The 12,720-nt window shown below is 38.8% G+C and overlaps 1 protein-coding gene and 1 pseudogene across 1 annotated transcript; both read right to left on the bottom strand.

Annotated features, from left to right (window-relative positions):
- Nucleotides 1–5,527: 5,527 nt before the first annotated feature.
- Nucleotides 5,528–8,103, bottom strand: LOC145089703 (uncharacterized). The gene is made up of 4 exons (XM_079028102.1): nt 7,747–8,103; nt 6,817–7,100; nt 6,449–6,736; nt 5,528–5,912 (listed from the first exon to the last, which is right to left on the bottom strand). Exons 1-4 carry the CDS (start codon nt 8,101–8,103, stop codon nt 5,528–5,530), a joined length of 1,314 nt encoding a protein of 437 aa, XP_078884228.1.
- Nucleotides 8,104–9,289: 1,186 nt separating this feature from the next.
- LOC145090530 (L-type lectin-domain containing receptor kinase IX.1 pseudogene) lies at nt 9,290–11,463 on the bottom strand (annotated as a pseudogene).
- Between the last annotated feature and the right edge of the window lie 1,257 nt (nt 11,464–12,720).

The raw sequence follows: 12,720 nt of genomic DNA, 5'->3' as shown, positions 1-12,720 counted from the left end.
CTTCTCTCGACTATTTCAAATCAACCACTTCAATCAAGTGAGTTCATACCCCTAATCAATGTTTTAAATGAGTTTAAATGCTTTAATGGGGGGGGATACAAGTACAAACAAACACGTTATTAAATCATTGATATGTATTTTATAACTGTGTTTGTCATTTAACAGATTTCACATGCTACAAAATGTGATGCATGAAATGGTTTTACATCCTAACAGCACATTGTTACCAAATGTTTTACTTTTGAAATGGGTATTCAAATGACATCAAGTCATTGTTATTTATTGTTCAAAACCCATGAACTGTTTTACAAAAACCATTTTTCATTCTTGAACTAAACTATGCACATACACTTATATTCTTATATATGTATTGAGTTTATAGTTTACATCTTTCATTTAGTTTCCCACACCCTTGAGTAGTAAGAGTGTATAAACCTACATGATCATCCAGTTATATTACAGTAGATTATCATAGGTATAATTTGAAGATATCAAACATTAGTTCTATTACAAGGAATCACACAAGAGTCAGTTCATTCATGAGTCTATACTAGTACATTTCCTGATACATGAGTACTTACAGATGCTTACCTGATACATGAATATGTTCATATATACTTACCTGGATACTTGTACTTAGAACTAAGAGGATAATTTATTAGTACTTTATGTGTAAATTATCTTTCCTATCCCGGTTCAATGGGATATCTAGGCGGGACTTACCATTCCGAACCCCACTGATTAGCACCAGTGGTCGATGACCATCTACGGAGGTCTAAGGTTACTACTTATATTAGGAAGATCGATTTGGGACTAACCCTTCCACCCACCTGCTGCTGCTACAGAGGACAATTGGACAATCTTCGGATGTTCATTAGGTTATACATTTCGCTTAATGCGATGATGTGTTGGTCCTAGTACCCAGTGACAACACTTACAGTAGTACATTTCCTATTTACTTTATTTTGTGATACATTCACATAAACGATGAGTTAGACTAAGCACTTTTAGTACTAGTCAATACAAAGGAAAAACTATCATTTTACAAACAGAACATTCGAGTCTTGGTAGAAGACTACACTTCATACGTACATAACATTCGGGTCTTGGTAGAAGACTACATTTCATACTTATAGAAAATAAGGGTTTTTCTAGGGATTTCATACTTAACACAACATTTTCATTTAAAGGTTTACATGGCTTTCATAACAGCTTTTCACAAACAAGGCAATGACACTTATATACTTTTGAACTCACCAGCTTTAAAGCTGATACTCGCTTTCAAAATTACTTGTATCCTCAGGTCATCTTAGACAGGTACCGATGCAAGGAGAAAGGAAGATGGAGCTTGTTCAAGACTTATCTTTCATTTTGATTTATGCTTTAGTGTTTATCAAAATTTGACAGAATACAATTGTATAATAATTATTTTATTAATGCAATGGATGATGTTGTTGCTTGTTTACTACTTTACATTGTTGTTGATATTATACATGACGTCCTCCGCCCCAGAACGTTTCCACCGTTCTCGGTTTTGGGGTGTGACATCGATCAAGCGATTCCTGGAGATCCCTAGCCTAGCTCTAGCATGATGTTCTAACATATCAGAATATCAAATAACTATATGGTATTTTGGGCCTTACTTACAGGTTCCGGCTGATCGTACCCTCTGCATCCTCCATCCTTTATTTTGAAAACCTTTTTAAAACTTATTTTCCGAAAATCTCCTTGATTTGAGACTGGATTCACACAAGTGTTCCTCCAATTCACTCAAACCAAGGCTCTGATACCAACTTGTAACATCCAAAAGAATTTACGCCAAATTTAAACTTTTAATATCAACAAAAGAAAACAACTAGTAATTGTTTACAAAACATTTCCAAATCAGTTATCATCAGAGTGTCCCAAAAAAATCACAAGGATGAGGAGCGGTACGGTCACGCCTTCGCCTTCTCACGGTCTCCTGAAGTACCTGAAACCATAACTGAAAACTGTAAGCCCAAGGGCTTAGTGAGCTACCCCCAAAATACCAATACCATACTGACAGAAACCATATCAATAACAATCAATCAGTCAACATGCATACTGGCCCATCGGCCTGACTGGTCCACCCTACTGGGCCTACAGTCTATCTAGATTTATCCCGAGCCTTCGGCATGACTGGTCCGCCACGTGGGCCTACAGTCTCCCCGGACCACTCATAGGGTATGTTGGCCTTCAGCACAGAGCAGGACCGCCTCAACCCAACCAACAAGCAGATAACCATGTGCGTATAACTATCATATACGACATATACAAACATCAAGCATATCTATCTTACAGATCATCAATCACGAAGTTCTCTAGAACACTGACCTGGCAGGTCACTAACATACCAATCCCTACGGATCATAAAACATAACATACTGTGTACCCTGATTCCAATCAAGTAGATCGTAATCACATGTAGCATACCATAACTATAATAATTAAAGGGTCGGCCTTGGTGTCGTAGACCCTATCGATATAGTGAGGATAACTCACCTCACAGATGTCGACTCGAAAGGTAAACTCCAACTCTCGGATCACTCGACACAGGCTCCACCACCTATAATCATAGTTCAACATACTCATAACTCCTTAACCTTATAAGGTACTCCATAACCCAATAGTCAACCCCTGATCAAGGTCAAAGTCCTCAGTCAAGGTTAACAATCCATGTTGACCTCAACTCGTCAAGTACACCCAGCTACTCGCCGAGTCCCTTGAGGCACAAACAAACTCGCCGAGTCATCGACGTGACTCGTCGAGTTCCTTTGAATCCCGATCAAACCTTAAGGCCACCCATCGAGTTCCCTCCTTGCAACTCGACGTATATACACGTGAACATGTTCTTGGTTAAAACTCATCGGACTCGCCAAGTTGTTCTTCAACTCGTCGAGTTTATGGTAATCTTCATCGGACTCGCCGAGTTGTTCATCCAACTCGTCGAGTTCATGGCCATCTTCATGCGACTCGCCACGTTTCTCATCCAACTCGTCGAGTTCATCCAGTCCTTTTTCCATACAGGCCTATTTTGAGCCATGCAGCGGCTCAAATTCACAGATCTAGGTTCCTAGAGCATACTTATCACGTAAAGTTGCAAACTTTACGTACATGCATTACTTTAAAAGCTCTTAATGCCAAAACCAAGCTCTTAATGGGTCTTCATGGACCAAGGGAACCTTAATCTCGACCAAAGCTGGAACTTTATGCTTCTATAATCCAAAGAGGGTCCAGATCTGAAGTTACAACTTCAGATCTAGCCCATAACTTGTCATACCAACTTGATATCCTTATAAAAACCCTAAAGCTCACTCAAAAAGGGAGGTCTAGACTGAAATAAACGAGGGTAATAGCTTAATACCTTCCCAAGAGATGCTCACAGAAGTAGATTCGGATTTCCTCCCAGCTTCTTGCCTCAATCACTTGCTTTCCCCAAGCTCCCACACCAAAATCTTCTCTCAAAGCTTCAAAACACAATGGCCACACACACATACGAGTTAGAGATGCAAAGGGGGCTGCAAAGGGACTGAAAGAGGCTTGAGCTTCTTTACATAGGGGTGCAAACCCCGAAAATTAGGGTTTATCCTTCCAACTCCTACTCGCCGAGTCCCACAAAGGACTCGCCGAGTAGCTCACTTAATTCGCGATCCCACCCGCGTCTACTCGACGAGTAGGGCTACCAACTCGTCGAGTAGGGCCAAAACCAAGAAATTTTTATTTAAAATAATACCTGAGAATCGGGGCGTTACATAAATCGTAAACAAATTTGGTAGAGAGACTATGTGAGAGTTTGATGAAAAATGAGAACTAATGATCGTAACCTTCTTCTGAAAAAGAATAATTGTTCATATATTAAACGAGATTAGGGTTTTATTAGGGTTGGGCCGTCACTAGTTGCTTTGGAAGCAAGTCATGATAATCCGGATCTAATGACGATTTAGGGTTACCAAAACTAACGAGTTTCATTAGTTTTACCATAATCACCCTCAAGAAATTGAATTTTTCACTATGTTCCCATATGTAAAATTCGGTGAGGTTTTGGGGTGCTGCCCCAAACCCCGCAGGGGTTCTGCCCTTTAGACCCCGCAAGGGGCGCTGCCCCTAGACCCCACCAAAAGGGCGCTGGCCCTTTGGAAACCCTGGACCTAAGGGCGCCACATCGGATCCCCTACTAGTCGTCGAACCAGTTTCTAATTGGATCTTATACATGTGTGCACTCCGCACCAACCCGTACATATAGTAGAGTACAAATTAAGAAGCCTCTTAGCTTACATGTTAGTTCCAGTTACATAAAATGACATGGTGACACTAAAATCACCAACAATCCTCCCCCATTTTAGTGTAACCCTTGAACAAACATAACCTTATCAAAACAAACCAAACCAGTACATAATGAAAATATCGTAACGATTGAATTTCAACTTAGTATCATACATTTACAAATGACATTCTAAAACCAAAGGAATCATCCTCCATGTTGGGTATTCAACTTGCATCCAAATGACATTCTAAAACCAAAGGACTTCCCAAATAACTCAAGCCATAATCAATGGTTCCCTTGAGATACTTGAACACTCTATTCACTTCTTGCCAATGTTGAGCACTAGGATTACTAGTATACCTGCTCAACTTACCCACAACAAAAGAAATATCAGGTTCGGTACTTTTTATAGCATACATCAAGCTACCAATAGCCTTAGAGTATTCCAACTGTGAAATGGGGAATACCATTATTTTACATTAATTTCACACTTGGATCCATATGAGTACTCACAAGAGAACAATCGGTAAAATTAAACTGCTTGAGAAATTTCTCAATATAATGACTTTGAGTCATTACCAATCCTTTGTTCATCCTCTTAATTCTTATTCCAAGGATTACATCAGCCTCTCCTAAATCTTTCATGGAAAACTTGGATGATAACAATTTCTTTGTTTCATCCACTTGATTTTGGTCGGTACCAAAAATCAACATGTCATCTACAAATAAGCAAATGATCACTCCAGCTCTAGTAGCATCATCAAATCTACTATAACAACATTTGTAACATTGGTTTGTCTTGAAAACAAAAGACAAAATCACCTCATCAAATTTTTGATGCCATTGTTTAGGCGCTTGTTTCAGCCCATACAAAGATTTGACAAGTTTACAAATCATATGCTCTTTACCAGGCATAATGAAGCCTTCTAGTTGTTTCATGTCAACTTCCTCATCAAGATCACCATTTAAAAAGGCTGTTTTCACATCTATTTGGTGAATAACCAGATTGTGGATACTTGCCAAGGCAACCAACAATCTAATAATAGAAATACTTGTAACTGGAGCATACGTATGAAAATAGTCAATACCGAGTTTTTGTCTAAAACCTTGAATAACTAACCAGGCTTTGAATTTGTCAATAGTCCCATTAACATTCATTTTCTTTTTGAAAATCCATTTGCAACTAAGACGTTTAGAACCCGGAGGCAAATTAGACAACACCCATGTGTTGTTCACAATAATTCATGACATTTCATCATCAATTGCTTCCTTCCAAAAGACACTATCATGAGACTCCATGGCCTCTTGATATGTCTTAGGATCATCTTCAATGCTATAGCAATAAGAGTATTCAAGATTAATTTCATCTCTTGAACCTTCCACCAAATACGGTTGGAAGTTGGATCTGAAAGTTTTCACAATTTGGCCTCTTTTGCTTCTACGAAGCTCTTGTGGTTCTTGCACGATACCACCATCTTGACTTTCTGAATTTTGCTCTTTATTAGCACCAAAAGTCAGATCCTTAGGCCTTTGAATCGATGAAAACCACATCTCATCAAAAATTGCATCCCGTGATTCAATAACAGTGTTAATTGAAACCAAATCATTAGGTTCTATTAGATAAAACCTGAATGTTCAGCATATCCAAAGAATATGCAATCAATTCCATGTTCTCCCAAAATTTTCTTTTTGGGCTCGGTAAGTATTACAACTGCCCGACATCCCCAAACCTGAAAATAACTCAAATTAGACTTTTTCTTGAACCAAAGTTCGTATGGGATTGTTTTTTTCCCTTTATTTGGAACCCTATTTAATAAATAGCAGGCCGTTAACATGACCTCTCCCCAGAATCCTTCACTCAATCCCGAATATGATAACATCGAGTTTACCATTTCCTTTAAAACTCGATTTTTGCGTGTAACAATACCATTTTGTTGGGGTGTGTAAGGTGGCGTGGTCTCATGAATGATACCCACTCATTGAAAATATATGGGATCCATATATTCACCACCCCTATCAGTCCTGAGACGTTTAACCGGAATGCCTAATTGCAATTCCACCTCAGTTTTGTATATTTTGAATTTCTCCAAGGCTTCGTCCTTAGAATGTAACAAATACACATAGCAAAACTGAATGCAGTCATCAATAAAGGTGACTACATACTTTTTATTTCCCATAGAAGGAGTGGAGTGAAAATCACACAGGTCACTGTGTACAAGTTCCAAAATAGCTGAATTTCTAGTGACACTAGGAAAGGGCTGTTTTGTTACTTTTGTAAGCATGCATGTTTTACATTTATCAGATGTCATATCAAAGGCTAGAATTAATCCATCTTTTGACATCTCATGCATCTTTCTAAAGTTTACATGACCTAATCTTACATGCCAAAGCACAGATTTATCAACATTAAAAGCAGAAGATACAAATGCAGAATTTTGAATAGGTAATAATCTGTCACCAATATTCAAACGAAACATTCTATTATTTAAATATCCAAAGTCAATAAACATTCCACCCTAGACAAAACAAACTTATCCGACTCAATAACTTGTTTAAAACCATCATAATTCAAACAGCTAGAGCTAACAAGATTCTTGCGAATCTTGGGAACAAACAAAACCTCAAATAACCTAATTTTCTTTCCAAAAGTAAACTCAAGACACACGACACCTAAACCAAAAATAGGAATAAAAGAATCGTCTCCCATTTTCAGCATCGACCCATCTTCAAGCGGAGTTAATGTTTCAAACATCCGTTTATCCTTGCAGACATGGTTTGTTGCTCCGGAGTGGATCCACCAAGAAACATCATCATCCTACACATAGAATGATTCAAGGATAAATGAAACATAATAAACATAATTCTGATTAGAATTATCAAAGTTAGTCAAAAACTGACCTCCTTTAACTTGGGCCGAAGACCCGTTCACTTTCCCATTGGCTGGACTGTTTCCAGCACCATTGTTGCCTAAATTCACACGACAACCACGCTTGCAAGGCCCAACTTGATTGCACCTCCAACAAACCAGATCATTTCTCTTTTTGTTGGAGTTTCTTGGGACATGTTCCTGCTAGCGTTTGCCATGTCCATTGTGGTTCTGGTTCCTTGGTTTATTTTCAACCATATGAACCGAGGGTTGTCCAGATTCAACTTTTCCCTTGGGTTATTTATTTATTTATTTATTTTTTCTGATTTGTCACTTTTTCCTTTGCACGAAGAGATTCTTCAATACGAATGTGACTAGCAAGTTGAACCAAGGAAAATTCCTCCTTTTAATGTTTCAAGTTATGTTTGAAGTCTTTCCAGGATGGAGGCAGTTTGTCAATGATGGTTGATACATCAATGGATTCATCCATATTCATACGGTTCAGTTTAAACTGACCGTATATGCCAAGGAGTTCGTTGTATTGTTCAGTAACAAACCTTGAATCGTCCATCTTATAATTATTAAAATCACTAACCAGAAACTTCTTGCTAGAAGCATCCTCGGTGATATATTTCAATTCAAGGGTGTCCCACAACTCCTTAGCATACAAGACTTCACTATGGATATCAAATAAAGCATTAGACATACCGTTCAGAATGTGACCTTTGCAGATGTAGTCATCATTGTCCCGCTTCTGTCTCCTTCTTATCTCTTCAATCGTCTCAACATCACCTTCCTCAGGTTCTGCTGGTCTAGGAGTAATCAGCACGTATGTTGCCTTCAAAGTAGTCAGTATGAAGTGCATCTTCTTCTTCCACTGCCTGAATTCAACACCTTCGAACTTCTCCAGCTTTGCAAACTTAGTGGTCATCTCAAGGATTGAATCACCCATCTCGAGGAACAGAAGTTATCAGTTTGATTGTAGGAAAATATAGGGTTTATGGTGGAGATCTGGATACCAACTTGGATCATGAGAACACTTTCCGAACTGATATTTCTACCTTATGCCTGGGTTGCAAGAAATTAAGTCTAGGATGATCCAAGCGGACACTTATGATTCTAGGCACAAAAATCGTAAGCCAATTTGCTAGAGAGATTCTGTGAGAGTTTGATGAAAAACGAGAACTAATGATCGTAACCTTCTTCTGAAAAAGAAGAACCGTTGATATATTAAACAATATTAGGATTTTTTTTATTAGGGTTGGGCCGTTATTAGTTACTTTGGAAGCAAGTCATGATAATCGGGATCTAATGAGGATTTAGGGTTACCAAAACTAACGAGTTTCGTTAGTTTTACTATAATCACCCCAAGTAGGGGCTCTTCCCCTTGGACCCCGCTAGGGGCACTGCCCCTGGACCCCGCCAAAGAGGCGCTGCCCTCGGACCCCCGACTAATCGTCGAACCAGTTTCTAATTCGATCTTATACATGCGTGCACTCCACACCAACCCGTATATATTTTAGAGTACAAATTAAGAAATCTATTACCTCACATGTTAGTTCGAGTTACCTAAAATGACATGATGACACTAAAATCACTAACAATTTCCTGATTTTGTTTGGTATGTTAGTCACATTAAAGGAAGTGATGTCCTCAAGTTCTCCGACGCCGATGTTCTTATATAGCCCCCGAGGCTTTTCAATTATCAATGAATAATTCAGAGGCAATATTCAATTTTGGTATATTAAATTACTGAAAGAGTTTCCATGTTATGCTATAAAGACTTTGTAATTTCTTTATGTTTCCTTTGAGGGAAGAATCAACATGTGTTCTAGTTCTTATACACGTATTAAAGAGTAATAAAATAAAAAGGATATATTCAAAGCCATCCAAAATTTACATATAAACAAAAGGAAAAAGACTAACAAAATTTTCAAACTGTTTAAAAATTTCAATTATGTCTTATATGTTCAAGAAAACCCAACATAGCTAACATTTTGTCAAAAAAAACCCAACTAACTTACACAAGATTAAGTTGGTTGGGTTTTTTTAAATAAACAAAACATAATTAAGATTTTTTTAACAGTTTACTAAAATGGTTGGGCTTATATCTCATTTTCCGTATAAAGTAACTCATGCTAATAACATATATATAATACTCCATCAATGTAAACTACATCATGGATTAATATTAAAGAAAACAAAAAAAAACTGTTCATGAAACTATATCTTACGACATTAGCATGTCGATGGGACAACTTACAAGCCCCTGTTGCCCATTTCCAAGAGCGCTTTTGAGGATCCTGCTGAGCCACAACTGCTCACAGACTCTTTCCTCTCTGACACCGTGGTGCTAAGACCAACTGAAGACGTATACGTGAACCTACACATACTCATCGGAGGTGCATAGTAGACAGGCACCGGATGTTTAGCCGGCAGGCTAGGCAAAGGAGCTTCAAAATTTAACACGCTTATGGCTTGTTTTATCGACGGCCGACTGCTACTATCCGGATGACTACACCACAAACCAACCACCATCAAGCACTCCAATTCCCTCTGGTCAAATTCACCATTTAACCTCTCGTCTACGCCTTCGAACAGTTTCCCTTCACCATAAAGACTCCAAATCCATTCTACCAACCTTTGTTTACTAGGTTCAACCTTCGTGTCAATGGGTTTTCTTCCACACGCGATTTCTAACGCAACAACCCCGAAGCTATACACATCGGACTCTCTACTTGCTTTGCCTGTCATCAGACATTCCGGGGCCAAGTAACCCATTGTTCCGGCTATAACAGTGGTCTGAGAGCCAAGATCATGATCCACGAATCGTGCAAGTCCGAAGTCTCCTAACTTTGCATTGTAACTTGAATCTAGCATTATATTACTGGACTTGATATCCCTATGCACCACACATTGTTCCCATTCTTCATGGAGATAAAGCAAGGCTGAAGCAACTCCCATGGCTATTTTGTATCTGATGGACGCACTAAGCATCGATTTTGAGTAGAACAGATGGGAATCAAGGCTTCCATTAGGCATAAACTCGTAAACAAGAAGGAAATCACCTTGTTCGTGGCACCAGCCTATGAGTTGCACCAAGTTCCTGTGCCTTAATCGACTAATTATCTTTACTTCAGATACATACTCTTTCTTCCCTTGCTTTGATCCACTTGCTACCCGCTTGACTGCAACTAGTGAGTTTACACCACTCAATAGTACGCCCTTGTAAACACCTCCAAAACCACCTTCACCAAGCTTCCGTTCTTCTGAGAACCCATCAGTTGCCTTACTAAGTTCGCGAAATGAGTATTGCTTTGGCCCCATGTTGTTTCCGAAGTCATATTGTATAGAGACATCTTCTTTTTTTCTCAATGTGGATCGCTTCTTCCAGCAAAAGAACCAGAAGAACCCAACCACAAGGCTCAATGCACCTGAACCCATGGCTAAACCAGTAGTCAACCATATGTTCTTTTTCACTTGAGTTTTATCCAAATTAGAACTAAATGACCAAGAGTAAACGGTGTGTGTTTCAATCCAGTCCCCGGTTCCAGCCGAAAAACCAATACGAACCGATTCGGGTAGAACTTCCCTTAGATCAACAACATACCAAAGGCTACAGTTCCCACCAAATATTGGGTTGTCTTCATATGATAGAAAGACACTTAGGTTATATGTACTAGAATTATAACTCACCCATGCATTTGCAACCTTTCCATCCTTGATGCTACTATCCCATGAAAGATTTGCCACGGAGATAATTGAGTTGACATTGATTCCCACATGGTTGTCACTAGGATCCCATGGATTCTTAAACGAATCAAACTCAACTGCAACTACGGAGTTGTTGGAGGAGTTGAAAGCAGAAGCCGGACTGAATAGGCCAAGATACCCACCAAATGAACCCTGAGGAATCTCTGGTTCAAATGGCATGAGCATGAAAGATAACCCATCACCATATTCAGAAGAATTAAGTGCATTCATCGAGAAGGAAAAATGGGTCATGAAATCTGTTAGCTTTCGGGTTTTCTTGTCCCATATTTGAACAGGCTCCCAGTACAAAGCTCTCCCAACGCTGTTCTTGAGCGACTTGTCACGCTGATTCTTGGTCACTTGAATCCCACTCGATGCAAACGCATCCCCTTGGTATACAATCATCTGGTTGTTGGGTTGAAAGCTTGTAAAATTGAATGAAACTGAGTTCACGTTGGTCATAAGAAACAACAATAAGATCAACAGATGAAACAGGAAATTTGAAGCTCTATCATTTTGAATTTGGTGAAACATCATTGAACAACAGGGAGTTTCCTGATTGAAATGGAACGTACATAGAAGAGGTTTGAGGAAAGGATAAACTGTTGTTCAAAACTATGTTGTTCCTTTTATTTGTCCAGTTGCTGTTGGAACCTGGTCAGCTCTTAGCAAAGCTTATGTTGAAGGGTACCTTAATAGCCGTCTGATCATTATTCATAAAAGAATCCTGACTGTTGAAAAGTAAGAGATTATAGATGGGCGGCAATTGCATTGCCTTCTTCGTGTTTGTGGTCATTGCTAAGCCACTGGTATCGTAATCATTTTGGTTTTGTTTATTATTCTTTTTGTTCTACATAAAGAACGAGACAACATTTGATGTTGTTTGGTGTAAAGACCAAAGAATTTTTTTTAAATAGAAGAGGCCGGCCGGTTGCCGTCTAAGATATTCCATTAATCCATTTAGAAAGAGCCACTCCTCTCGCATCTCCATTTGCAATGCTAGCTACATAGCTAGTAGTCTCATACACACACACTAATTATAATAAACGCATGCATAAACCTATACGACTTCGACGTCATAGCCAACACAACCATTATATATAATTGTTGGAGTTAGCATTCAAGACATATATCTTTTTTAGAACGGCAGCACTCATGAAAAATGTTTTAGGCTATGGATACTTGGAACTCAAACAATCAATACACGAACAACACAAGAAGATTTGAGTGGAAACCAACCGAAAGACCACATAGAAACAATATTGATTTTGTAAAATTGATGATGTGAAGTGGTTACAATTGGGCTGAAATCCCCCAAAAGGGAACGAGTGTATATGAATTGATCAAATGAACAAAAAAATGACATCTAATGGCTTTTTTTTTAGAGTTCTAGAAAGTGTGTTAAACAAACTACAACACCCATATATTTGGTGTTGGGTTAATTGGATATATGAGTGCAGGGGTATTTGGGGAAAAACCTTTTTAGGAAGTTGTCTGTTTGTTTAACAAGTATTACGTATTGGTTTAGGCTACTGCTTTCATTAATATAAATACGGACATGTATTCATTAGATTAGTTTAGATAGAGATATATAGCAATAAAATCTTTTGTTTGGTCTTGGGCATCAAGGTATTACCAGTTTAATATCTCACACTTGGCATATGAGCCTAGGGCTTGTGAAGGCATAGGACGGTGTCGATTTGAGAGTCAGTTTCAAGAAAACTGTAGCCCTTTGCTGCGGGGCACACGCAGTGGGAACCAGGTTCGGCTTAAGGGGTGTGGATTGTTTTTGAGCGCGAGTCGAAGCATCTCGACA

Source organism: Lactuca serriola, chromosome 2 (genome assembly GCF_051521515.1).
Source record: "Lactuca serriola cultivar US96UC23 chromosome 2, Lser_US96UC23_V15, whole genome shotgun sequence".
Classification (NCBI taxonomy): Eukaryota; Viridiplantae; Streptophyta; class Magnoliopsida; order Asterales; family Asteraceae; genus Lactuca; species Lactuca serriola.
The sequence above is the reverse complement of the archived record's forward strand: the minus strand, read 5'-3'. Positions and strand labels throughout refer to the sequence as shown.

What these genes read in the sequence shown, in the direction of transcription:
- LOC145089703 (XM_079028102.1), bottom strand. Translation starts at nt 8,103, where the DNA reads ATGGGTGATTCAATCCTTGAGATGACCACTAAGTTTGCAAAGCTGGAG. An exon ending in CAAGTTATTGAGTCGGATAA is followed by an intron (nt 6,737 to 6,816) that starts GTTTGTTTTGTC and finishes TATTGGTGACAG; the next exon opens with ATTATTACCTATTCAAAATT. An exon ending in CCTTCTATGGGAAATAAAAA is followed by an intron (nt 5,913 to 6,448) that starts GTATGTAGTCAC and finishes CTGAACATTCAG; the next exon opens with GTTTTATCTAATAGAACCTA.